Source organism: Podarcis gaigeae (assembly GCF_964106915.1).
Source record: "Podarcis gaigeae genome assembly, chromosome: 8".
NCBI classification, from domain to species: Eukaryota; Metazoa; Chordata; class Lepidosauria; order Squamata; family Lacertidae; genus Podarcis; species Podarcis gaigeae.
In genome coordinates, this window is record NC_139684.1 from 54,698,162 (window position 1) to 54,725,680 (window position 27,519).

General features: G+C 48.1%; 2 protein-coding genes across 3 annotated transcripts; both read right to left on the minus strand.

Annotated features, from left to right (window-relative positions):
* Nucleotides 1-3,084: 3,084 nt before the first annotated feature.
* Nucleotides 3,085-13,303, minus strand: LDHD (lactate dehydrogenase D). Of its 2 annotated transcripts, none has more exons than XM_083751471.1 (11): nt 13,067-13,303; nt 11,203-11,315; nt 9,999-10,140; nt 9,158-9,299; nt 8,807-8,966; nt 7,903-8,102; nt 6,556-6,684; nt 5,382-5,509; nt 4,726-4,816; nt 4,340-4,451; nt 3,085-3,649 (listed from the first exon to the last, which is right to left on the minus strand). In XM_083751471.1, exons 1-11 carry the CDS (start codon nt 13,124-13,126, stop codon nt 3,484-3,486), a joined length of 1,443 nt encoding a protein of 480 aa, XP_083607597.1. In that variant the 5' UTR covers nt 13,127-13,303; the 3' UTR covers nt 3,085-3,483. The 2 variants fall into 2 exon arrangements, with proteins under 2 accessions (XP_083607597.1, XP_083607598.1); XM_083751472.1 differs by lacking the exon at nt 13,067-13,303 and adding an exon at nt 12,303-12,580.
* Nucleotides 13,304-14,489: 1,186 nt separating this feature from the next.
* LOC310849626 (chymotrypsinogen 2-like) lies at nt 14,490-26,431 on the minus strand (the record flags this gene model as incomplete). The annotated part of the gene is made up of 7 exons (XM_083750005.1): nt 14,490-14,688; nt 15,538-15,671; nt 22,805-22,985; nt 23,390-23,468; nt 24,307-24,386; nt 25,736-25,839; nt 26,380-26,431. The coding sequence occupies 7 exons, from the start codon at nt 26,429-26,431 to the stop codon at nt 14,527-14,529; spliced, it is 792 nt and encodes a 263-aa protein (XP_083606131.1). The 3' UTR covers nt 14,490-14,526.
* Nucleotides 26,432-27,519: the final 1,088 nt, after the last annotated feature.

The following is a 27,519-nucleotide window of genomic DNA, read 5'->3' on the forward strand; positions in this document are numbered from 1 at the left end:
GAGATTGTGCAGAGGGCCCACTAACAGGAGGAGCTGTTCATTGTTGGTGGAAAAGAGCCCAAGGGCATAAGAAACCTGTCACTGCCGCATAGTGGGCTGGCAAGCTGGAGAAGGCAACAAGGGCCAAGAAGCTATGCAGGAGGGGCTAGGGTTTTTTTAAAGCCAGTTCTTTGGTTGCAGTCTTGTAATGTCCACCGGTGCTGCTTCAGTAGCCAATTGGTGGAGTGGCTGAATGCCTCAGGCCTGCAATTCCCCTAACTGGGACTCCTCTCTCATTTTTAGGAAAGCCTGGCTGCCACAGCCTGCATATATTTACACTGGTTAAGATTTCTCCCACGTGATGTGTATACTGCTGGGGGTGGTAAAAGGGCGTGCGGGGCAATGAATTCCCGTCCCTCTGGCTTTTGACGATTCACTAGGTGTTACCTGCAGATCTTCACACTGGCATTTGCACCCACATTGTGTTTCCTTTTAAGCTAGAGCTGAGGACCTCAGGAAGCTGAGCTGTGCAGCTGCAACCACAATCTTGAGGTTTTCTGCACAGAATTGCAACCGACGCACATCTTTGTTTGGGGCTGTGGTATCACCTCTCAAGTAAAAAGGCTGAATGTTAAGGACCTTTTTCTTAGGAATGGCTGCATCTTGTTTCCTTCAGGTAAAAATGAATTGCAGGTAACAGGCAGTCCGAGGCCCCCTCTTGCTTGTCTCAGTGTTTTCCCTTGTAGAGCTCAACAGGTAGGAGGATGGGGACAAAACCAGATTTCGTTGGCTCTGGTGCCATCTACTGCTGGGTTCTCTGGATAGCAGGAATAGGGAACCTGTGGCCCTTTAGCAGTTGTTGGACTGCAGCTCCCAGCAACCCTAGCTTGCCTGACCAGTGGTCAGGGATGATGGGAACTGCAGTCCAGCAACACAGCACAGGTAGAGCTGAAAGTTCACCCATTCTTGGCCCATGGACTGAAAGGAGCTGCACCTTGAGAGCAGGAGCAATACTCCCCCCCCCCCTCTATAAAACAGTGGAGGACCAGAAAGACAATAGCACTAGCCTCAATTTCAAAAGTGATGTGTTGGACGCACCCCTCCACTTTCCCCGGTACTGATGAATCACTTTAATTTGACAGCCTTTGTATGCCACCTTTCTGCCAAGGCATCTGTATTTGTATTAGTTTGGAAACACTGAAATGAATGGTATAAAATGCAGAGTGACAAGAGTTCTTTTAGGCCAAAGGATGGTACAAGCTCTTCTCTAATGGTTTTTGTCTTCTCCTAAGAGCACACAGGTTTTGCATAGCTCCAGAGAAGGTGGAGGAAAAGCTACCCTCCAATCCAATCTCTTGATGCTCTCTGGCTGGGCATCCTCTCTTCCAGCTTATTAATTGGGGATGTTTTTCATTTTGTGAGACACTTGCAGGAAAGGCAAAATCTGACCTTGGTGCTGGGAGGCCCAATTCCCATTTCCAGGGTTGACTCATGCAGATGAAATCTGTCACGTGTGTGAGGTTCAGATCCCGCACCCTCACTGCTTCTCCTGTAGTATAAAATACCCCTGTGCCAGCATTCCCCAACCAGTGCCCTCCTGCTGTTGCTGCCAGATTCCAACTCCCATCAGCCCTGAGCATTTGCCAAGCTGGCAGGAGCTGATGGGAGGTGGGAGTCCCAATGGCTGGTGGTCCATAGGCTGGAAAAAGCTGTTTAATGCAACTGGCAAGCCTACACACACTTTCCCGACCTGTGCTGAAGGCAATTTACTATTGCTTCATCTTGGTTAAATAGTGGTGGTAATGGGGGCAGCTTGAAGTCCTTGATCAAGAGTCAGCAAAAATTTTCAGCAGGGGGCTGGTCCACTGTCCCTCAGATCTTGTGAGGGGCCAGGCAGTGGCAACAGTGGGATGCTGAGTGGCGCGCTAAAGGTCTCCAGAGAGGGGCTGCTTTAAATGGCAGCCACTAGAGCTGCTGCTGGCACCAATCAAAGCCCAGCCCCCTTCCTCCGCAGGGTGGGGACAAGCCAGGAGGAGGGAGGGAGGAGGCGCCACCGCGGTGTGTGTGAGGGAGAGGGGGGGGAAATGGCATAGCCCCAACGATCAGAATTGGATCCACACTGATCCACACAGCGATTCCCGACTGTCCGCGGGTCGGATCCAGAAGGGAGTTGGGCCAGATCCAGCCCCCAGGCCTTAGTTTGCTGACCCATGTCCTTGATCATGGGTTCTGGCAGTGAATTGGAAAGTAAGAAATGAAAAAGCAGATGCCAGAGGATTTGCAGAGGAGAGGAGTCAAAAGAGACATGCATACAGCTGTCAACCTGTGTAGGTAGGAAAATGGATTGAGAAGGCAGCATGCAACTGCAACTTTGCTTCCTGGAACTATAGGGTGAAGGATGAGTAAGAGGTAGATACCTCTTTGATTTGAAGTACATCAGCAAGGGTTTCTGACTCTCAGAAATGTCATAACAAAATGACTTTCCCCCCATCTAGATTAGGCTGCCGAAACGCAGAAAGCTGATCAGCAGTGGGCCTTGGTGGGGAAAAGACAGAACAAGTACTGGTACTGAAAATGATTTTATGTGATCAGAAGCCACACTGTTATTTCATTTTAACTGGGTGCCTTTGCATCTGGCTCTGGTTGGTAGATCTTGGGGCTCTAGTAAAAAAAACCCAAAGCAGATTCATCAAGCCTGGTCTTTGGCAAAGGACAAAACTTTAGGATTTCCTCCACTGGAAAAGCATTTCTTCAGAGCCCACATCCCATCCCAGCTTCTACCCATGTGCTTTTGTAACAACTGCAACTCCATCTGCTCCACAAATGCACATTTATGGCTCATTTCAGCTCTGCTTGGCAAAACAGGTACGTAATACATATTCAGACAGATGTGGCTGTGGAGTCACATGAGCTTGTCCCTCCAGCCAAGGTCATGCCTACCTAACAAAAGGTCGCCACTTTTAAAGCATCTTCAAAATCAAAGCTTCCTTCAAGGAACCTTGGCAGTGGCACACTGGGTGAAGCAGAGAGTTCTCCGCTGTACCGATTGCCCTTTGGATAACTACAGTACTCTGCATCTCTTGAGAGAATGGAAAGCTCTGCAGGTTGAACTGAACTGGTTTAATTTTTAAAATTGCAGTGCAAATGAACCAGAGGTGGTAGGCAAGCCCCCTTTGGAAGGGTGTATGTGGTACAGCCTCCGCAACAGATGCTTCCAGTCAAAGATGGATCTTGCGCTCTGTATGGGGAAAAATGCTGGGCCTCATGGGAGGACACTCCAAGCGTCCTTATCATGTGTCCGTAACAGTTTGCGCTCATGATGGTAGCGTAAAGTATATACACAATCCCACTTTCAATACTGTGCCCCTCCAGATGGCAGTGATGCAATTAACACTGGGGAACCATCACAGAACAATTCATAAAGTGGACTGATGTGTGTGGACGGTTCCATGTAAATCCACTACAAAGCACTGTTATTACATCTGCGAAGACAATCTCAGGCTTTCACAGCACCTTTCCAGGGTTCATGAGGTTTTTAGGGTCCAGCGCCGCCTTGATCTGCTGCATGGTGGACAGCGCCACCTCGTCTACTTCCTCACGCAAAAACTGGCGTTTGCCCAGGCCTATGCCATGTTCCCCTGTGCAGGTGCCGTCCATCGCCAATGCACGCCTGGAGGAAAATAATAAAAGCACAAACATTGGATCAAAACATAAGAACATCTGTGCTGGTACCTAGTTCCCAGCATTTGCCAGCCAGCATTTGCCTCTGGTCCTCTTGTTAAAACAAGGGGCAGCAAGGATACAAAGGGGCTGTGAGTTTCGCCTCACCCCTTGGCTTACACAGCCCCCCACATATTGAAAGGTTAACTTACGAAGTGGAAAGACTCTTCTGTTATCACCATCATCTCATTCATTGGAGGCTCTTAAGCAGCAGTGATTCCTGCATACCACAAAATATAGAATTCACAGAGCATGGGCTGGAAGGACCCCAAGTGTCATTTGTTTAAAGGAATGACAGCTCCAGAATCTCTGACAGACGCCCATCCAAACTCTGCTTAAAAACCTCTAGTGAAGGAGAGTGGTGGACTACCTTCCAAGGTAGTCCATTACCCTGTCAAGCAGCTCTTACCGCCAGAAAGTTTTTATCAAATGTTTTGTCGGAATCTCCTTTCTTGTCATTAGAATCCACTGGTTCAGGCCCTCCCCTCTGAAGTAGTAGCAAACAAGTTTGCTCCATCTTCCACGTGATAGCCTTCTAGATGTTTGAAGATGGCTCTCATATCCCCTCTCTCTGGAACAACCCTCACCATTCCTCACAAGGCTTGGTTTCCAGACCCCTGATCTCCAGTCAGATCCTTACCTGACCAGCCGTTTGGAAAACTCTGCCACCCTCCTGCTTTCTTTGGCGTCTTCCGGATCAAAAATCAAGAGGCAGTGGAAATTCCCATCACCAACATGGCCGACAATAGGGCCTGAAAAACCAGCAGCGGTAAAGAGATCATTGTTTGCCCTGATGCAGGATGAAGATGAGGCCAGCCTCCCTCAATCTGGTGCCCTTCAACTGGACAAAAACAGCTCAGGACCCCAGTAGCTCAAGGACCACCTCTCCCCACACGTTCATCGTCATCCAAGGCTTCCTCCGTGAGTTCCCTTCCACTAGAGGTTCAGAAGTGGCAGTACAAAATCAGGCCTTTTCAGTGGTGGCCCCCCATTTCTGGAATGCTCCTCAAACAATATTCTGCCCACCTGTGAGCTTGGACTCCAGTAGGTCTTTCTTTGTTTCCAGCAGGATTGCAGGGAGGTGGGAGATTGGAACACAGACGTCAGTCGAGTATCCCTGCAGATGATGCAGATGGGAGGAGGGAAAGGGTGGGGCAATGCTTTTGAGGAGGCTTAACTTTCTCCCCTTCCTAGCCTTTTGACATCTTTTTGAGACCCACTAGGCCTCAAAATTCCCTTGCCTAGCCTTCAGCCCATCAATACCACCCCACATTAATCAGTCTCTGCAACCCTCCAGTCTACTACCCTTGTGTGGCTCCACAGCAGCCCAGTCACATTGCACCAAACCCTAGTTTCACTAGACATGCAGCAGAGTTCTTTCATCAACAACTCATTCTCAGAAGCAACCTTGAAAAGAGGGTAGCCAGTCAGCCAAACTCAGGAACCTGCTTATAACTCAACTTTGCGATCCTCGTGAATGGAGGTGGCGTTCGGAACAGGGTAAGCGAGAGGTAAAATGAAGCATAATGAAGTGTGTTCTTGGTCACTCAAGCAAAGGAGCCAAATTGCAAGGCAGATTAGATTTATTTCTTTCTTTCTTTCTTTCTTTCTTTCTTTCTTTCTTTCTTTCTTTCAAAAGTGCTAAGCCACCCACCGTTTGCTCCTCTCCCCTCCTGACTCACCTTCCGGCCTGGGCGAAGGGCCAACGCAGCATACCAGGCATTGTGGCGTGCGGCCCACAGCTGACTGCGAGCCTCCTGCTCCCGTGCCCACACAAAGTCCGAGCCCCCATTCGACTGCACAATCTCCCCTGCGAAGATAGCCTTGTGTCAGAGCCCCACCACTACCACCTCTGGTGAGCCAGCGTGGTGTAGTGGTTAAGAGCTGTAGACTCGTAATCTGGGGAACCGGGTTCGCGTCTCCGCTCCTCCACATGCAGCTGCTGGGTGACCTTGGGCTAGTCACACTTCTTTGAAGTCTCTCAGCCTCACTCACCTCACAGAGTGTGTGTTGTGGGGGAGGAAGGGAAAGGAGAATGTTAGCCGCTTTGAGACTCCTTCGGGTAGTGATAAAGCAGGATATCAAATCCAAACTCCTCCTCCTCTTCTTCTTCTCTGCTGCCAACCATAGGAAGAGCCTTCTGCATCAGGCCAATAGCCTATCTAGTCCAGCATCTTGTTCTCACAGCCGCCAACCAGATGCCTGTGGGGAAACCCATGAGCAGGAGCAGAGCCCAAGAGCCCTCTCCCCTCCTGTGGTTTCCAGCAACTGGTGCTCAGAAGCATTGCTACCACCAGCTGTGGAGGCAGAGCAGAGCCATCAAAGCTAGTAGCTGTTGATCGCCTTCTCCTCCATGAATCCATCCTTTTTTAAAGCCATCCAAGTTGGTGGCCATCACTGCCTTCAGTGGGAGAGAGCTCCACAGTTTAACTGTGCACTACCACCACCAAAGCATGGTGCCAGGCTGCTGTGCCAAACATATCCCTACTCATCATAATAATAATTTATTATTTATACCCCGTCCATCTGGCTGGGTTTCCCCCACCACTCCGGGCGGCTTCCAACAGAATATTAAAATACAATAACCCATTAAACATTAAAAGCTTCCCTAAACAGGGCTGCCTTCAGATGTCGTCTAAAAGTCTGGTAGCTGTTGTTCTCTTTGACATCTGGTAGGAGGGCGTTCCACAGGGCATTTTCCACAAGCCCTCTGCCTGGTTCCCTGTAACTTGGCTTCTCGCAGCAGGGGAACTGCCAGAAGGCCCTCGGCACTGGACCTCAGTGTCCGGGCAGAACACTGCCTTATTCCCAGGCTTGTCTGGCTGCCAGGGTTGGCCCGGCTTCTGCAGCACCCACCTGTTGCTTGGACCTGCTCCTCCACGCTGTTTTCAGTGCCGTGGAACTCCAGGAAGAGGGTGGGCAGCTCTGCATAGCTCAGGCCACTGTGGCGGTTGCAGGCAGCCATCATGACATCATCCAGGAACTCTGGTGGCAAAGAGAAGAGGGGCACTCGCCATAGGGGGACATCACAGGAGCAGAAGGGAAAACCCAGAGCAAGCAAAGCCACTTCAGCTGCAATCCTCATCTAGCTTACACCCCATTGAAACCAATAGGATTTACTTCTGAGCTGATATGGTTAGGACTGCACAGTTAGAGGGCAATGCAACACACACCTGGGAACAAGCCTCTTGGAACGCCATGGAGCTTACTTCAGAGTAGACTCACGTGAGATCGTTAGTGTATGAATCAATGGGAGCAGCCTTCCTGCAGCATCACAAAACCGCCTCCACGCCAGAGCAGTTTTGAGGCAAAGGAAGGAAAAAGTGTGCGTGCGTATTGGACAATGTAAGGAGGTGAACACAAACTTACTTGAATAAATTTATCTCTGGAATGTATTTATTTGTTTCAAAGGCAAGGCTCGCCTTGTGGGAGAAAACACGACAAGAGATCCAATTTTTAAGGTAACACTTCTGGTCATGGACTTGACTTTTTTTTTTTTGATAGAGAGCCAGTGGTGTAATGGTTAGACTGTCGGACTAGGACCTGAGAGAGACCACAGTTCAAATCCCTGCTCAGCCATGAAGTCACTTCCTCTCAGCCTAACCTACCTCACAGGCCTCTTGTGGGGGTTAAATGAGGAGGGGGAGAACCATGTAGGCCACCTTGAGATGCTTGGAGAAAAGAGCGGGGTATAAATGCAATCAATCAATTAAATGGACATCAAATCTTTTACTTCTGGCCTTCAGACCTTTTTGCTCCTAGATGGCATGAGACTCCTTTAATCTCTATCTCACTTCCTCCCATCCACCCCACCACACACATATGCCAGCCATTAGCCCCTCTACTTCCCAATTCCCCTCTAACCACCCTCACTCCCCGTTCTTCTTGCTCTTATGTCTTGGTTCTTCCACCCAGCTGTCCCATTCCTTCCCTGACACAGCACCTGCACTGACCTTTGCATTCCATGTCTAACCCCTTGCCACCCACCCCAGCAGTTAGACCATTTGTGAACATTCCATGCCATCCCAACTCAGCCAGTAGCAGAGAGGAGTCCTATATATACTGCACAGAGAAGATTCAGGCTGACAAGACCATTACAAGGCCTGATCCTGCAGGCTCCGGAAGGAAGCCTTTTGGCCCACCCTGTTCTTCTCCATTGTCCCCCATTCGCCACCGCCTGGGGTGCCCTGTAGTCCTGCTTACCAATACGGGCGATGGGGATCCCAGTTTGAAGAACCTGCACAGTGCTGTCCACAGCTGCTTGCACGCTGGGAAAGGCGCAGACGGCTGCCACGGTGGCCTCTGGGGTGCCGTGCAGGCGCAGCGTGGCCTGGGTGATGAGGCCCAGCGTCCCCTCGGAGCCGACAAAGAGCCCTGTTAGGTGGTAGCCAGCAGCGCTTTTCCTGCAAGCAAAAAGCAGTCTGTGAGTTTCAAGGGACCAGGCTGGGCCCTGCACTGACCAGCCTCTTCCCCTGGTGTAAGCAGTCAGCTTCCTCCTCCCAATGAGCACATGCAATGTATTTGATGCTGTATAAGGTCACACAACCATCAGGATGGTCGCTTTTCTGTTGGGCTAGCAGCTTAAGAATATAAGAACATAGGGAGAGCCTGCTGGATCAGGCTGATGGCCTACATAGTCCAGCATCCTCTTCTCACATTGGCCAACCAAATGCCTGTGCGAAACCCACAAGCAGGATCCGAGCACAACACCACTCTCTGCTCCTGTGGTACACAGCAAATGGGACTCAGAAGCAACAGTGGAGGCAGAAATTAGCCATCATGGCTGACAGCCATCGACTGCCATTTCCTCCATGGATTTGTCTAATCCTCTTTTAAAGCCCATCTCACTCCTGCGGGAGTTAGATGACGTTGCATCAAACCAACATTATCCCATACTTTCTGGTGTGTTCCCCCTCACTTCCCTTCTTGCAAAACGTCTAATCTTTCAGAGAAGCAACAAAATGCATTTTAACTGAGCAAGCTGAACTTGCTGGCATATGACTGAACCCCATCCCAAAATAGCAGCAGCCTGGATGTTGCCAAAGCCAAGATTTGAGGGAAGGCGCAGAAGGAGCTTCAGGACAGCAAGAAGGACTTAGCTGGGTACCTGGGCCTCCGGCTCTGGCCGGCTGTGTGGAGGACCCTCCCGTCAGGCAGCACCACCTGCAGGTTGAGCACGTTTTGGCGCATGGTGCCATAGCGCACAGCATTGGTGCCTGAGGCACTTGTGGCCGCCATGCCGCAGAGAGAAGCATCAGCCCCAGGGTCTGAAGAAGGAAAAGGCACAGCCAGGAGAGCAATTAGGTAATGGCAAACCAGGCCACCCCCTCCTAATGCAGGTAAGATCAAAGCATCAATGGCTTGCCAGCCACTAGGCTGGTCCACTACCACATTCCTTTATTTCCCAGAATGCAACTCCACTGCACCCCTCCCAGAATTGTACTTAAGGCAAGCATACCTACAGGAAACCAGAGTCCACTGCCCTTTAGGTAGCTGTTCAGGGCCTTTCGGGTCACCCCTGGTTGTACAGCCACAGTGAAGTCCTCTGCGTTCAGCTCAGAGATCTGGTCCATTTGGGTCAGGTTGAAGCACACACCACCCTGTCCCATGGAAAGGAACAAGCACAGGGTTACCAAAAGGGGAACACAGGGAACCCAAAGAGGAGAAGTCTGGCATGGGGGGCAGGGAGGAGCAGGAGTCCCACCAATTCCCCAGCCTTAAAAGTCCATCTCCTTGCCTCTGGAGAGCGGACAATTTGTTCATTTACTGGTGTGACGGCTTATCGAACAATAGTCAAAAACAGGCAGGAGAAAAAGAGCGATTGCCACACACAAAAGCTAAGGCCCCATCCACACCATCTGCTTAAAGCAGTATCATACCATTTTAAGCAGTCACGACACCCACAAAAGAATGCTGGAACATATAAATTCCTAAGAGTGATGAGAGTTACAAGGAGACCTCTATTCCCCTCCTGGAGCTACAGTTTCCAGAGTTCCCTGGGAAGAGGGATTGATCATAAAACCACTGAGAACTGTAGCTCTGGGAGCAGAATGGGGTCTCAGCACCCTTAACAAACTACAGTTCCCAAGATCCTTTGGGGAAGCGATGACACTTTAAAGTGGCACAAGAGTAGAGTGCTTTAAATGTACAGTGTGAATGTAGCCTCTGTTCCAGGCCTGGCCTCACTTGGCACTCTGTCCTCCCCCAAAACCATACCCTGCACCCCCACTCACTGCTCCGGCAACCTTTCCCCTGCCCCCAATCCCCGGTCCCATTTCGCTTGCCATTCCCCTCCTTACCTGCACAGCACTCACACCCCCTTCTAGGCCCGTTCCTGTCCCAAAAGGGATGATGGGAGCCCCACGGCTGTAACAGGCCTTCGCCAGCAAGCTGACCTGCTCCACGTTCTGGGGCCAGACCACGGCATCTGGCGGGCGGCACCTAAAGAGACGGTGGTGGGACAACATAATTTATCCATCCATTTTGAACGTGTATAAATGCCTCACTGGCCGAGGCTGTCAGTGCACTGCAATAAGATGTGGGGGGAAGAAAAGTTAAAGCCATTTCAACAGACTCTAAAAACAGTAAGAAGTTTTCCTAAAAAAAAAAAAGAGAATCAATTTCTAGTATTTGTAGAGAGAAACGAGGTAAAATGTGTAAGCACTATTCTTCTCATTGGTTTTGTGAGGAAATGTCACTGTTCCCTCCTTCCAGTTATGCGTCTTCCTTTACTCAGAACTGTGATGGTGTTGATGATTTATTAAATTTATTCATCGCTTTATTTGCCATGGCAACTCAAAGCAACCTAGAAAAAAACCCCTGCATTAAAACCAGGAAGAGAAAATATATTAAAACATCCCACCCACTCTAAAAGGCACAGATAATTAAAAGCCAAAGGCCTGATTAGAAATGAAGGTTTTTGGCTGTCTCCTGAAACAGAGCTGTCCATTGAGGCAGAGAGTGAAGTGCCCACCGCAGGCGGCGGAAGTGCAAGAGAAGACACCCTGCTCAGGAATCTCTTTTGCAATCTCTCGGAGGATGTTGGGGTGCACCTCTTGGGGGTGCAGCTGCTTTAATGAGCACAGCACTAGCCTGTCTAGGAGGCCCTGCATTCGCCCTCTGCCTGAGCACAACCAGATGACTTTCCTCCTCTTGTTCTTCTGCTCTCTGGTCAACACCCAGGAGCCAAGGACAGCCATCTCATGCAAGCATATTGTGCTGGTATGAACACAGGAAGCTGAGTCAGAAGATTGGTCCATCTAGCGCAGTATTGTCTGCACTGACCGACAGGCTCACTGAGCCTGGAGACGCTGGGGACTGAACCTGGGACTGCTCTACGGCCCTTCCCCAGAAACGGTCCATTCTCCATCACAGAATACTGTATGTGCAGAGTCATCATTTATACCTGAGAAGTCCAAGGCCATGCATCAATCAATCAATCAATCAATCAATCAATCAAGGTCAATGTGCAGAAGAGGAATTCTGGGAAGTCCCACTGCATACCTGTGCATAGACTCATCATGGCCATGTTGCTCACAAACTGGGGTGGCCGTGGACACATTGCTGCTCCCCACCACTGCTCTCAGGGAATCTAGGAAGTCCTCTGTCAGCCAGCCCTGCAGGAAAGATATAAGGCTGGGAGTTGACAAGACAAGCAAGGAAGCACAGCTGGAGAGACAGATGGGCAGCCAGAAGTACAGAGGGTGCAAGTGGATGTCTACACAGCCGTTACTGGTACTGAGTGAACAAGGGATGCAGACCTGGGTGCTCAAGGAATAAAGAAACAAGAGAGACACAAGGATTTCATAATAAAACCTTATAGACTCTCTGCCTGCTTCCATAGGTTCCTTCCCACATGCCCCAATCCATATACAGTGGTACCTCAGTTAAGTACTTAATTCGTTCTGGAGGTCCGTTCTTAACCTGAAACTGTTCTTAACCTGAAGCACCACTTTAGCTAATGGGGCCTCCTGCTGCTGCCACGCAGCCGGAGCAAGATTTCTGTTCTCATCCTGAAGCAAATTTCTTAACCCAAGATACTATTTCTGGGTTAGCGGAGTCTGTAACCTGAAGCATATGTAACCTGAAGCGTATGTAACCTGAGGTACCACTGTAGATTAGCCTTTGCCCTCCAGATGTTTTTGGACTACTACTCCCATCAGCCTCAGCACTAATGGGAGTTGTAATCCAACATCTCAAGGGCAACAGGTTGGTGGCACAGGTCTTCACTCAAAGAATTCTGGAGCTACAATGATCAGCACCCTTAAAGTATTACAGTTCTCGGAATACTTTGAGTGAAGCCATGTACTTTAAATGTGTGATGTTGGATGCGACCTTATTTGGGATTAAGACCCACTGAACACATATTTGCTTATGAGTAAATGTGCATGGGATTGTCTTGCTCTACACCTTAATGGCTATTATAGTTCTGTACCATTATCTCAAATATTAGTAGGTTGAAACAGTTGCACAATGGGCAGAAATCCAACAGGTGAACCTCCTCTCCCATCCACTGCCTCTCTGTGCCAAGAAAGAGTTTTCACTGGCTGAATTTCTGCCTCTTGTGGCAACTGTGAAAGATTCAGAGGGAGGGGGGAGCAAACCTGAGCTTGTTTTGAAGCTCCAGGTGTTGGAGAGCTGAGCCTGATCTCACCCACCAGCAATTTTCACGGAGACAAACCCATTTCACACGTGCAGCTGCAGAATCAACAGACCAAGTTCCTTCTGGACTTTGGCCACTTCACTCGGCAAGCTTCCCCCTACGGGGAGAAGACCTATATGCGTAGCTTCTTATCCCAGTTCGGCACTAGAACCTTCAGACACCTTTTATATGAATTGGCATTTGTAAGACAACCCTCCTCACAAGCTTGGCGGATCAGGAACTGGACCTGATGAGCAAATAACGCTAACTGTTCTTTACTTGGACTTCGTTCTTTTAACCTATGTGCAACTGTACCCCGTGCCTATTTTATATTTTTGTTTTTCATCGTTTAATTTCCACCAGCCGTCATAACTGTTCTCTTTTATATACATTATGAATATATTTTTAAAGCTTTAACCCCCCCGCGCCAAAAAAATATATTATCATGATTCAGCCAACTATCTCTCTTTCTTTCTATTCCCTACCCCCCTAGGCATTTTATTTTATTTGAGTACGTATAGGCCCCCTATTAAGCAGGAAGGAGGAAATTAATCTCCCTCCCGCCGCCCCATGGGATGGGAGAAGCCCCCAGACCCCCAACTCTCCTCTCCCGCGGCCCGAAGTGGTACAGTCCAGTCAAGGCTCTGCCTGCCACCGGGTTACAAGGAGGCGCGCACTTCCAGGGGAGCTCCGGGGCGGCTCGAAGGCGAAAGGTCGGCGGGTTACCTTGGCTGCTGCTTGCGAGTAGTTCCGGACCGCGAAGCCCAGCGTCCGCCGCGCAGCCATGGCGAAGGACGGGCGAAGGAGGCAGGGGAGGCGGAGCAGCCTCGGTGCGGCTTAAGGTGGACCGGCGGCGGATCCGGAGCGCGCCTCCCTAGCCCATTTCGCTCCTCGCAGGAGAGGTGCTGAGGCGCAGCCTGCGAAGCCTCAAGGTCGCCTCCGCCCCCGGGATGGGAGGCGAGCACTCTGCACGTGCTCAACGGCACGCCCCTTTTTCTCCTCGCACCTCCCCTAGACCACTTTTACGCATTTCAGCGAAACGAAGCGGTGGAGGGATTTATACTGGAGTCTTTTTTACCTTCTGGGCTGCAGGTCAGCGGGGAGGGGGAGAAATAAGGCCCACTAAGTTCATTGGGGTTGTAAGAATGTGTAGGATTGAGGCTTAAGTAAAATTGAGTAGAAATCTTGGATGATGAGTAGTCATTCATGAGTGTGTTATCAACAGATGAATTGGCCACTCCAGTTCACTTCAGCTATCATTAAGAGTTACACAACCAAGGGCAATTAAAGCACAGCAGTTACTAATTAATTAATTAATTGGTGCGACCAGAGCCACAATACTCTGCAAGAGGGATGCACAACTCCCTTAACTACCTTGTGTCACACTTGCCATAAAATAAATTATAACCACTAGTTTACACATTATGTGAAATAAGATGGTAGAATTCTCTGTAGAATCATAGAATTGTGAGGCTGGATCAAATAGTTCAAGCCCCTGCAATGCTGGAATCGCAGCTCAAGAATCCTTGAGAGGCTCTGACCTCTGTTTAAAAACCTCTGGTGAAAACAACAGGAGTTCCAATCTTGAAAGTGCCTATGCTTGTTTTGATTTTTTTTGTATATTTTATGTTTCCATTTTGTAAGCCACTTTGAGACCCAGATGGGGAATAGTTAATAAAATAAGTAAATAAGTTAAAACAACAACAACAACAACAAAAACCTCCAGTGAAGGAGAGTCCGCCACATTCCAAGGTAGAGGGAGTGCAAAATAATAAATAAGGAATTGTTGCGGAAATAAGAAATATTTTTTTGGGGGGGGCGCACCAAATACTGTCCTTTGCTCAGGTGTCAGTCCGCCCCTGCCTAGAACTGATAACATGCAAAGAGGTTTGCTTGTTGGCATGGGTTTGCATTCAGTGTATGAGTCACGCCACACCTGCAACTAATGTGGAACAGGCCAGAATTCTGCCACCTCATGCTATGTGTGGCATTGAAGCTCAAGCATGTAAGAGCCTTCCTGCTGGGTCAGGCCAATGGCCCATCTAGTCCAGCATCCCGTTCTCACAGTGGCCAACCAGGTGTCTGTGCGAAGCCAGCAACCAGGACCTGAACACAACAGCATAGAAGAAACACAAACAAAGATGGCAGATATTGGTTTTATTGTTCTGAAGTCAAAGAGAATTAAGTTAGTTCTTAGCTAGCGTTTCCTCAATAAAGGGAAGGAGCTCAGTCACTCGGGCATAGACCCCTGGGCTGGATGGGGAGCAAGTGCCGCTGCCCCAGGAGACAATCCCGACGAGGGTCCAGGCGCCATCCTTCTGGCACACCAAGGGGCCACCAGAGTCACCCTGTAGGGGAACAACCAAATAGAGTGTCAAAGGAGGTTCCGTAGGAAAGGAAGGCGGAAGCTGGCAACTTCCATGTCAGGAGATGAGTGATGGGGAAAGGCCTCATTCCTGCGACACGTGAGGTATGATGGGCAGATGTGTCCATTTTGGTTTCTCACATTTTCCAATCTTAGTTCTCCACATTTCAACATCCGTTTGCAATTATTTTAAAGTCCTCATGAACATTCCTCACCAGCATTTTTGTTGGGATTTCTCCTCATACACACTTTTTTTGTGTGTGCAAAGCCTGTGGCCCCTACTGTTTATGTTTTCCCAGATCTAATGGTTCGGTGTGTATTCTGTTTTCACTAATATGTGCATTCTGAGGCACACTTTGCTTTTTAGTACATGCCTTTTTTGTACACCTGACTTGGCGCAGCAAAATTTGGATGAGTGTGTTTTGGTTCTTGAATGGCTGTGCAGGAAGGCTGTGTTTTTGGTACACAAATTGCTTCTGAAATTAGGTGGATTTGCCTTTTAATGGGAATACTAGTTTAATGCTCACATTCCCCTCGCCACTGAAACTGCCACCACCTGGGCCCCAGGATTCAGGATTTCCAGGGCAGATGGGAATGACCTCTGGTCATTCTTGCCTCTCAGAAATCAAGTGGCAGACAGGCAGGGGAAGAGGAAGCAGTCTTCCATGGCCAGGAAAAAACAGAAATGGGAGGCCAGCAAGATGCAAGGGGGAGATAGCAGGTGCCTCATTTCAGACAGGAACTGCTGTGGTGGCTGAGAGAAGGTGGGTGGGCTTTGGGGAGGGGGTACCTTGTGGTGGGAGGGCAGCTCAGGTAGTAGGGGAGGACATACCATGCAAGAGGAAGCCCCTGCAGCACCAGCACAGATCATGACGTCAGCAATGCGAGCCCCCCAATATTTCTTGCACTGCTCATTGGTCAGCAGAGGGAGGGCCACCTGCTGCAGTTTATCCGGAGTGTCCTTGTCTAGGAAAGAACAAATGAGAGGAGGAGTTTTCATTAGGGCTGCCATATGTCCGGATTTTCCTGGACATTGCCGGGATTCGAAATCTAGGGGAATTTCCCAAAGGTGGCACTTTGTCCTGGATCTTAGGCATGTCAATCGAAAAGTCGCGGTTTGGGGGGCGTTTTTGTAAAAAAAAAAAAAAAAGTTCAACAACTTTCAGGGTGTCCTTGTTTTTACTTTTTGAAATACGGCAATCCTAGTTTTCATATACATGCCTACATGTTTGTTTATACAAATATCTATATACTGATATTCATTTTAAAAATACCAAGTGTGGTTTACAACAATTATAAATAAAACCGTACAATAAGAAACATTTAAAAGGTTAAAAAGCAGACACTGGTTAACCACAGCGCAAGGATGTTACTCTTAACTGCCTGCGTAGGCTCTGCGGAATAGAACAATTTTCAGTAGGCGTTTAAAAGTTGGCACAGAAAGCGCCTGCTGAATCTCTTGTCAACAGAGTATTCCACAAAACTGGGCACATGCAGGGGCGCCGACTTATAAAAAATATTGGGGGGGCCCATACCGGGGTCCTGCCCCGGGAAGTTTTCTAAATTTTAGATGAAAATTAGTGAGTTTTAAAGTTTTTTAAAAGTATTTTAGAGTCATATGATCAACATTAGAACCCCGAAAACTCGACTCTCTATAACTCCACACTCCGGGAAACTCGACAAGCCTGAAACACTTTTTGGCTTTGAAAAAAGAAACAAAACATAAACACGCACGGTATTTTCGTAAAAAGCTAATTTAATTTACAGTAACAATTATGCTTATAGACTATTACAGAGCAGTGAATATATAGCTCTGAAAAGACTGAAATGATATTTAAATAAATCCTAAACTATCATTAAAAGAATAAAACATAAAATATTGCTGTCGCACAGTAATAGCACTTTGATTAATAAGTGAAATAGCTAATTTAAGCTTACTTTGAATAAGGCTGAGGGTTCATTAAATAAAAATAATATCTCAAAGTTAATGCTTTAATACAGTTAATAAAGTTAATACAGTATGCCTAATACTGTATGTAAATACTGTAATACTGTATGTAAATAACGGGCTTTAATTGGGTCTTACACCCTAAAAATATTTAAGTATTTGAAAATAACTAATACAGTACTATAGTAATATAGAAATACAGTACTAAACTAGTACTAATATTTCGAAACTGAAAAATTAACATTCTGTATGTATTTAATTCTCTATTTTATAAAGATTTTTAATATCTGACAGTGAGTTTGGAGTAGCCCAATGCAAAAATCCTGAGGATCCATGTGGATCCATGCTTTGTAACCACGTTTTTGCACCACTGTGATCCTAGGCAACAGTGGGTGCGTGATTTTTTTGGTGCAATATGTAGCCATGGACATGCTATGTGATCTGATGGTGAATTTGGGGTGACCCAATGCAAAGATCCTGAGGATCCATGTGGATCCGTGCTTTGTAACCACGTTTTTGCACCACTGTGACCCTAGGCAACAGTGGGTGTGTGCTTTTTTTGGTGCAAGATGTAGCCATGGACATGCTATGTGATCTGATGGTGAATTTGGGGTGACCCAGTGCAAAAATCCTGAGGATCCATGTGGATCCGTGCTTTGTAACCACGTTTTTGCACCACTGTGACCCTAGGCAACAGTGGGTGCGTGATTTTTTTGGTGCAAGATGTAGCCATGGACATGCTATGTGATCTGATGGTGAATTTGGGGTGACCCAATGCAAAAATCCTGAGGATCCATGTGGATCCGTGCTTTGTAACCACGTTTTTGCACCATTGTGGCCCCAGGCCACAGTGGGTGCGTGATTTTTTTGGTGCAGGCTGTAGCCATGGATATGCTATGTTATCTGATGGTGAATTTGGGGTGACCCAGTGCAAAGATCCTGTGGATCCATGCTTTGTAACCACGTTTTTGCACCATTGTAGCCCCAGGCAACAGTGGGTGCGTGATTTTTTTGGTACAGACTGTAGCCATGGACATGTAATGTGATCTGATGGTGGATTTGGGGTGACCCAATGCAAAAATCCTGAGGATCCATGTGGATCCATGCTTTGTCACCACGTTTTAAATGGGGAGGGAAGGAAAAACACAGAAGGGACAAGAAGCACAAGAGGGGTGTGCGGAGAAGCAGCTGGCTAAGAATGCAGGGGAGGTGTTTAACGGGGTGGGGGGGGGGAGGAAAGGAAGGCAAAAGTCCCCCCCCCAGCCAGCCCCCTCTCTCTCTCTCCCACCTGCGAGTCCCTAGAACACGGAGAGGAGGAGGTGGTGGGCTGGAGCCTGCACGCAGTGTGACTAGGAAAGAATTAGAAGGAAGGACTCGATCCTTTCCTTAACCCTCTGCTTGCCAGGAGGGCAGGGGATTCCCTGCTCTTTGTTGAGTTTGAGCAAACGCAGCAACAGAAGCGGGTAGGCAGTAAGACCCTGAGGCAGAATGCAGGAAAGCAGCAGCTTCCGCCTTCCCTCCGCCCGCCCGCCCGATCTTATTTTTGCCTGATTTTTGCCTATATTTTTGCCCCTGCGCTCCGAGTCACCTCCAGGGACCACACATTCGCTCAATAACACGCACAGACATTTCCCCTTACTTTTTAGGAGAAAAAATCTGCGTGTTATAGAGCGAAATTTACGGTAATAATTTTCTTAAATTATTGGGGGGGCGGAGCCCCCCCAAACAAATTTTTGAGGGGGCTCGGGCCCCCTCAGGCCCCATGGAGTCGGCGCCTATGGGCACATGAAATGGTTTGGAGAGGGAAGGTGCTAGGTTGCTCAAAAGCGAGAGTCTGTTGGCACAGAGGGGAGACCTTTTTGTGTGCGAAGTGGGGTGGGGTGAGTAAGCAAGTGAAAAATAGGGTGGGAGCTGTTACTAAGACCCCTGGCTGGTTAATGTGCTAATTCCTTTGGGGTTTTTTTATTGGGTTGTTGATTTTGTTTTGGTTTTATGTATTTGATATTTTATGTGAACCGCTCTGAGACCTTCAGGTATAGAAATTGAATAAATAACAAAATAATAATAATCTATTTGACCGTTCTGTGTTTCCTTTTACTTCAGAATTTGGTTAAATTGGAAATGTCAGGTTTTTGTCCTCATTGCTGTTCTGCTTATTTGCCTTATGATAGAATGCTTAATTGGTTGTTATTGGACCTATTATAAAAATAGTTTTGTAGTTTTGGCATATTGCTGTTTCTTTCTGTTTGTTTTCACTCCAAGATTGAAAAAATTCAATGAAGTGCAGGCTATAAATACTGTAAGGAAGTAAGTACCGTATTTTTCACCCTATAGGACGCATTTTTCCCCTCCAAAAATAAAGGGGAAATGTGTGTGCGTCCTATGGGGCGAATGCAGGCTTTTGCTGAAGCCTGGAGAGCGAGAGGCGTTGGTGCGCACCGACCCCTCTCGCTCTCCAGGCTTCAGGAAGCTATCCGCAAGCCTTGCAGGCCCGGCGGGAGTTCCCGCGGGCTCACAAGGCTTGCGGGCAGCAGCCTGCAGCCCAAAGTACGGGGCGCCCTCCGGAGGACACCCCGTGCTTCACGCAGGTGTCCACAAGCCTTGCGCGCCCGGGGGAATTCCCACCGGGCGCGCAAGGCTTGAGGGCGGCAGCCTGTTCTGGGGCTGGGGTCGGGGGAAGCTTGGGCTTCCCCCACCCCAGCCCCGCGGCTGGGGGGGGGATTAATTTTTAAAATCCATTTCCCCCCCAAAAAACGAGGTGCGTCCTATGGGCCAGTGCATCCTATACAGCGAAAAATACGGTAAATAAAATATGTTCAGCCCTGCCCAGACCCTCCAAGTGTCCCTATTTTCCAGGGACAGTCCCAGATTTACAGAAGCCATCCCAGTTTCTGATTTGATCTTGGAATGTCTCACGTTTCCTTAGGACATCCCTATTTTTATCCGAGAAATGTTGGAGAGTATGGAATAGGCATCCCCAGGGCTATTTTTCAGGCAGAACTCACTGGAAATTAATTCTGGCACCTCTCAGGTGGGCACCATTGCCATTCTAAGAGAATGAGGGAGGTGTTCATGGTGATTTCCGGAACCGCTTTTTCTAGAAACATAGCACTGGACGTCCCTATTTTCATTGGAGGGTATGCCTGCCAGGCATGGCCAGTGTCCAGGAATGATGGAAGTAGTCCAGCTGCACCTGAAGGACCACAAATTAGCCACCCCCTGCTCTGTATCACCCAGTTCCCACAAAAGGGATACGTGGCAGGCTGATAAAAACCTGGGTTCATGGCCATCATGGCCTATTTTCAAGTACAGTGGTAACTTGGTTCTCAAACGTCTTGGTACTCAATTCTGGTAGGTAGCCGTGTTGGTCTGACGCAGTAGATATATATATAAATTTAAAAAATTGTCCAGTAGCACCTTAGAGATAAACTAAGTTTGTTCTTGGTATGAGCTTTCATGTGCATGCTGAACAATTTTTATTATATAGGTAAAGGTAAAGGTACCCCTGCCCATACGGGCCAGTCGTGTCCAACTCTAGGGTTGTGCGCTCATCTCACTTAAGAGGCCGGGGGCCAGCGCTGTCCGATAACACTTCCGGGTCGCGTGGCCAGCATGACAAGCTGCATCTGGCGAGCCAGTGCAGCACACGGAAACACCGTTTACCTTCCCGCTAGTAAGCGGTCCCTATTTATCTACTTGCACCCGGGGGTGCTTTCGAACTGCTAGGTTGGCAGGCGCTGGGACTGAACGACTGGAGCGCACCCTGCCACGGGGATTCGAACCGCCGACCATGCGATCGGCAAGTCCTAGGCGCTGAGGTTTTACCCACAGCGCCACCCGTGTCCCTTTTTTATTATATATATATATATATATATATGCAGGTTTTGGTGTCCTCGGGTGTCTTCCCGTGTAAAAGTTGGGGTGTCTAGGCGACGTTTCGACGAGGTCTCACTCGTCATCTTCAGGCTGGTGCTTTCGGCTTCTTGTTACTGGAACAGAGCGGGATCTCAATGTTTGAGTTCCTATAAATACTGTAGAGGGGGTGTGGTGTCTAGCCTCCAATGTTCTGGGCAGAGAGGAAGTTCCCAGGCTAGTGTGCCTTTTCTTCTTTTGTTCCTTAATTACTTGAGAGATACCTTGAGTGATTTCTTGAGTGATATCCTGAGTACCACTTAGGTGGGTCATTAGGTGTGGATTAGTTGCTAAAGTCTTTGTGTCTTGACCTCTTGAACTTTGTGAAGAGTTTTCCTGAGAAGATGGCTGTATTGCACTTAGTTGTGCTTTGGCTTGGCTTCGTGTATAGGGGCGAGCTGTGGTTTTGTGGCTTGTGTCAGCCAGATCTGTGTAGGGATTGCAGGGGGGTGCAGCATCCGGAGGTGCCACCATGGATTGGCTACTGGATGGTGTCAGTAATTCATCTGTGGAGAGGGTCTGGGTTTGGGTCTGGTGTGAGATAGAGAAACACCCTCACAACATGAACAAGCGTGACGACACATCCCGCTTGCCAGACATCTGGAAATTAGCCCTCCCCACAAAAACTGACACCAGATCCAGAGGCACACAGAACGCCAACACCAATCAACCACACCAGACCCAAACCCAGACCCTCTCCACAGATGAATTACTGACACCATCCAGTAGCCAATCCATGGTGGCACCTCCGGATGCTGCACCCCCCTGCAATCCCTACACAGATCTGGCTGACACAAGCCACAAAACCACAGCTCGCCCCTATACACGAAGCCAAGCCAAAGCACAACTAAGTGCAATACAGCCATCTTCTCAGGAAAACTCTTCACAAAGTTCAAGAGGTCAAGACACAAAGACTTTAGCAACTAATCCACACCTAATGACCCACCTAAGTGGTACTCAGGATATCACTCAAGAAATCACTCAAGGTATCTCTCAAGTAATTAAGGAACAAAAGAAGAAAAGGCACACTAGCCTGGGAACTTCCTCTCTGCCCAGAACATTGGAGGCTAGACACCACACCCCCTCTACAGTATTTATAGGAACTCAAACATTGAGATCCCGCTCTGTTCCAGTAACAAGAAGCCGAAAGCACCAGCCTGAAGATGACGAGTGAGACCTCGTCGAAACGTCGCCTAGACACCCCAACTTTTACACGGGAAGACACCCGAGGACACCAAAACCTGCATTCCTGTACCCGTGAAAATCTACGAAAGCATATATATATATATATATATATATATATGCAGGTTTTGGTGTCCTCGGGTGTCTTCCCGTGTAAAAGTTGGGGTGTCTAGGCGACGTTTCGCCTAGACACCCCAACTTTTACACGGGAAGACACCCGAGGACACCAAAACCTGCATTCCTGTACCCGTGAAAATCTACGAAAGCAAATATATATATATATATATATATATTTCTGCCTTGGTACTCAAACAACTTGGAACCCAAACACTGCAAACCTCGAAGTAAGTGTTCCAGGTTTGCAAACTTTTTTTGGAAGCTGAACGTGCTCCGTTTTGAGTGTTACGCTTCCGATTTGAGTGCCACACTTCCATTTTGAGTGTTATGCTAAAGCCTGTCTGTTTTTGCTATTTATTTTGCCTTTTGTGGTTCTTTTTGTTTTTTGTTTTTGTGACTGTGTGGAACCCAGTTCAGCTATTGATTGATTGATTGATTGACTGATTGATTGTGTGACTGCAGTGCATTGTTTATTTCTTTCATTTTATGGATCAATGGTCTCATTAGATAGTAAAATTCATGTTAAATTGCTGTTTTAGGGGTTGTTTTTTTAAAGTCTGGAACGGATTAATCCATTTTTCATTACTTTCTATGGGAAAGCACACCTTGGTTTTGGAGTGCTTTGGTTTTGGAATGGACTTCTGGAACGGATTAAGTTTGAGAACCAAGGTACCACTGTAAAGGCAGTGCCCAGATATTACCAGTGTGGAGTAGTGGACAAGGACCTGGGAGACCACAGTTCAAATCTCCTCTCAGCCATTTAGCCCACTGGGCCACTGGGTGACTTTGGACCAGTCACTGTCTCTCTCAGTCTAACCTACCTCACAGAGTTGTTGTGAGGATAAAATGGAGAGAGGGAGAAGTACGTATGCCACCTTGAGATCCTTGGAGGAAAAGTGGAATATAAATGTCATAACAAATAAATAAAAATAAAAATTACTCGTGTGTTTGGTAAGGCCCCATCCAGTGGTGACGCAGGTTATGCCCCCGGGGAAGTCATCTGTGGCCTGGGGCAGACACACGGGAGACACGCGAGCCGTCAGCTGGGCTGGGGTGGCCAGCTTCAACAAGGTGATGTCGTTCTTCACTGTGAAAAGGTTGAACTTGGGGTTCTTGAAAACCTGTCAAAGAAGGAGGCAGTTTAGTTTAAGCCAGTGATTCCCAAATTTTTTTGGGGGGGGGGTCACTGCTCCCTTGGTTTCATAGACTCATTTCCAGTGTTCCTCACGCCCCCTATAAAAAGCATTATTCAGAATAGTGGTTTGCAGAGGAAGATCTTAAGGAAGATAATACATTAAAATCGAAAACAGCAATGGTTAATGGCACGTTTATTCAAAATCCAATTAAAACTGTTTAGTTTAATTGAGCCAATGATGCCCACTTTAAACACAGGTTATCGTGTGTACACCTCCACTGCTATCCACTCGCATTTTAGCAGTACTTTGGCCTGGTGGCCTGGTATTTTGACACACACACAGAGCAAGGAGCACCTGAGGTCTGGCAAGGTCAATGTTGTGCTACATACCTGGGCAATCTTTATGACCTGAACGTCTTCAGCAGGATTGTGTTGGTCAAATTCACCCACGACCACCAGGTGGCTTGTCCTGCAGCAGGGGGAGCAGTTGATAGTATTCATTAGTCAACCGTGCTGAGAAATATAGTCAAAGCGCTTCAAATACACGATCTCAACAACCACTACAACAGCCCTGTGGGGTAGGCAGGTACTGTTATCCCCAAGTTGCTGGTGTGTGGAGGGAGGTGAGTTGCAGCAGGGAGAGAACTGCTTGCCTATGGCCACCCTTTGAATGCACGGGAAAGGTAAGATTTGTACCAGCACCTTCATAGTTCTCAGCTCAGGCTAGGAATTGGCATCAGCACTTGGCATCCTTGGACAGCTACCAGGGCCCAGCACCCTTGCTGATACCTTCCCTGGACCCTCCTTTCATATATGTTTTTTCATAACTGGCTGGGTCTAGCTGGCACTTAAACATCCCGCAATACACCTGAGCCACCCATTGTCAAGCTGCTATCATGGGCTTCCTTTGAAAAGCTTCCTTTTCTGATTCCTGGGCACCCATCTGCTGTTGTGGACACAGCAGCATTCTGGGTTGGTGTCTGTGCCCACCTCTGCCGGTCAGTTGGCAATCCTGCCTGGGAAATGTAACAATCCCGCTTTCTTTATTTCTCCCACTTTGAGCACCGGAACAAAATTGTGGTGGGATGCATTTAGAAATAGATTTTGACTTCGGAATCTCTGAGAAACACTATGAAAAGTAAAGTGTGCCTCTGAGTGTGTGCAGAGTACACTTCGCTCACCACCGGCATGCACACATCCCTCTAGGAATACAGGGCTAGGGCTTCAGCAAGTCTGGCTTCCTGGTTTTATCCTGAGCCCCAGAGCATCTCTTCTTAGAAGTGGGTTGTACACAGAGTCTCCCTTACCTGACGTTGCAGTGGGCTGCGGTGACCACCCAGTTCTCGCTGATCAGAGAACCTCCGCAGAAATGGAAGCCAGTGTTGTCCTGAGCGATTGAGGGGATCATGTGAGCAGATAGAAAGGACCCAGTGAGTGCTTGGACATGCAATGCAGGAATCACAGCTTAGTAATCCCTGACAGATGGCAACCCAACCTCTGCTTAAAATCCTCCAAGTAAGGAGAGTCTCCCATCTTCCAAGGTAGTCTGTTTCACTGTCAAACGGCTCTTACTGTCAGAAAGTTCTTCCTAATGTTTAGTTGGAATCTCCATTTTTGTAACTTGAAGCCATTGGTCCTACCCTCCAGAGCAGGCTTCCTCAACCTCAGCCCTCCAGATGTTTTTGGCCTACAACTCCCATGATCCCTAGCTAGCAGGGCCAGTGGTCAGGGATGATGGGAATTGTAGTCTCAAAAAACATCTGGAGGGCCGAGTTTGAGGAAGCCTGCTCCAGAGCAACAGGAAGCAATCTTGCTGCATTTTCCATGTGACAGATATTTGAAGGTGACCACAATATGACCTCTCAGTCTTTTCTTCTCCAAACTAAACATACTCTGGCCCCTCAAAGGCTTGGTTTCCAGGCCCTTGATAATCCTGGTCGCCCTCTTCTATACGTGTTCCAGCTTGTCAATATCCTTCTTAAATTGCTGCCCAGAACTGGACACAGATCCACAGGTGAGGGGGCTCACCAAGGCAGAATAGAGCAGTACTCTTACTTCCCTTGATGTGAACACACACACTCTCTGTCCCTGTTCCACTAACCAGGGTTGTCTCAATTATTTTACCAACTGCTCATTGCTATAATGCCAAAAAGCTTTTGGTGGCTCCCCACTCCCTCCCCCAAACTGTCCATAAAAAAATTATTATTATTTTCTACAAAAATTAAGCATATTGACTATTCCTATAGGTATTCCCTACTGTAATGATCAGATACATTTTGTGGTTTCCCTGAGTGCCTCGAAATTGATTTTAAATTGTGCAGATGAGGAAGCCTTTTCAAAAATAACCCTGAGAACCAGAGTGCTTGTCATGTCCACTGACTTGCAGCCCCTGGAGGGCTGACCATAGGTCAATGTGGCCCTCAGCCCCAAAAAGGTTGTTGGCCACCCCAGTGTGCCACAAGGAGAGGTCAGGGGCTGGATTTGTACCTGGAGGAGCCCACCCATACACTAAGCCAGTGGCTATCACCACATATTGTGGCAGAAAGTTCCACAAATTGTGCATTGCATGAAGAAGCACTTTATGTTGCCCCCACCTTTCTCATTCAGTTCACCCAGAGTGGCTGGAGAAACCCAGACAGATGGGCAGGGTATTATTATTATTATTATTATTATTATTATTATTATTATTATTATTCCAGGTCTCCAGCCAAAGCAAAGTGTGCTGGGCCTTCTTACCTGCAAGGATATCTGCCAGGGCCACGATCCAGGCACTGCCTCCTCTCCATTGACAATTCGGGAATAGCCGCTCAAGACCGGATGGATGGCCGGAGTGCCACAACCTAGCAAGAAATCAGGTTTGTTTGTTTGTTTTTAACCCAGGAGAGACTCCCTATCCCTGGGCGTAAACTAAATCTGTGCACAGCTTCATCTGAATTCAGGTTTCACCAGGGACTGGCCCCCTGCACTGTGTTTTCAATACCACAGCTCAGTCCTGCAACATGTGAAGTAACAAAAGACAAGGGGAGAGTGGTCCTGGCTTGCCACAGAATAATGGCAGGGGACTTCAGCCAAGTTAGAGTGTGTGATGGGCAGGTAGGACTTGAGCATTTTAGAAACTTCAGTCGTGGTTCTGTGGTTGGAGATGGAGGTGCAGCATCCATTTCCATGAGTGCTGGGGAAGCGGTGAACCCGTGGATGATGAACTGCATCCCTTGACCCTCCCACAGATGCCAACCCCTGACCCGAAGCAGTGAGCCACACGGACAGCACTTCCTGTAGAGATATGGAAAGGGGGGCTGTGGAGCAGATCTCTCAGCATGTGAAAGGAGGGGGGTTGGAGTTGCCTCCTCCTCCTGCTTGGCCTCTTACAAGGCACTCACCATGGGCAGCACCAAGGAAGGCCAGGCAGAACAGGAACCAGACGGGAGCCATCTTGCTTCTTGAAAGAGTCAGAAACAAAGCAAGGGCTGCAAATCCTTATATATGTTGTGAGGTAGCTGGCACAGGCGAAAGCCAAGCCAAGCTGGTTTTCCAGCCTCCTGTTATCGTAGGACCTTGAAGATAAGCAAGAAGTTCCATGGCATAGGTCTGGTGGAGGCTGTGGGCAAAGGCCAAGGTGACCTGGCTCAAGGGCAGCAACAGGTGCCAGCTGGTCTCTGAGGCAAGGAGGAGGTGGAGTAAAAAGGGTTGGAGGGGAAGGCAGTTCCTCCAGGATTGAAGACCTCAGGATTGGTCGTCTTCATGCAGTGCTTGGTTAACCTGTGGAACTCACTCTTACAGGAGGCAGTGATGGCCACCAACTTGGACAGCTTTAAAAGAGGATTAGACAAATTGCATGGAGGACAAGGCTGTCAACAGCTACTAGCCACAATGGTTATGCTCTGCCTCCACCACTGGAGGCAGCAGTGCTTTTGACTATCAGTTTAGGGTGTACTTGTGCTCAAGTCCAGCATTGCTAGTTTCCCACAGGCGCCTAGTTGGCCACTGTGAGAGCAGGGTGCTGGACTAGATGGGCCTTTGGCCAGATCCAGGAGGGCTCTCATGTTCTTATTTGCTGAGGAACCTCTGGTGGGTGCTGCAGCAGATAATTCTAGAGCTTGACACACACAGAGAAGTCAGTCCAACTGGGTATCCAGTACGAACACAGAGAGGTGGGCATCACAGAACATACCCAACATTCCCAGCACACTGTGGAAGAAAATTGATATGAAGGTAGTTATTCATGCAGGAAGTTAGTCAGCAATGTTGCAGTGAAGGGGGTGATGGGAGCAAGAAATCACTGCAGGACAGCCCCGAACATAAAGACATGCAGCCTAATATACCTAAACACATGCAATTGCGTGAAAGACAAATGCAATTAAAATATAATTTATTTGAAAAATAAAGAGGACTGTCCCTGCCAGTTATCTCAACATATTTGCAGTTGTTGGCCAAAACAGTAGAAGACAGCAGAAAAGTATTTATTATAGTGAACCACTAGGTAGATCTCTTCCTGAATGTTTTTCTTTATATCTCAGCAA

What these genes read in the sequence shown, in the direction of transcription:
- LDHD (XM_083751471.1), bottom strand. Translation starts at nt 13,126, where the DNA reads ATGGCTGCGCGGCGGACGCTGGGCTTCGCGGTCCGGAACTACTCGCAA. An exon ending in GATCCCCATCGCCCGTATTG is followed by an intron (nt 6,685 to 7,902) that starts GTAAGCAGGACT and finishes CTTTGCCACCAG; the next exon opens with AGTTCCTGGATGATGTCATG. An exon ending in CCCTTCGCCCAGGCCGGAAG is followed by an intron (nt 4,817 to 5,381) that starts GTGAGTCAGGAG and finishes CATCATCTGCAG; the next exon opens with GGATACTCGACTGACGTCTG.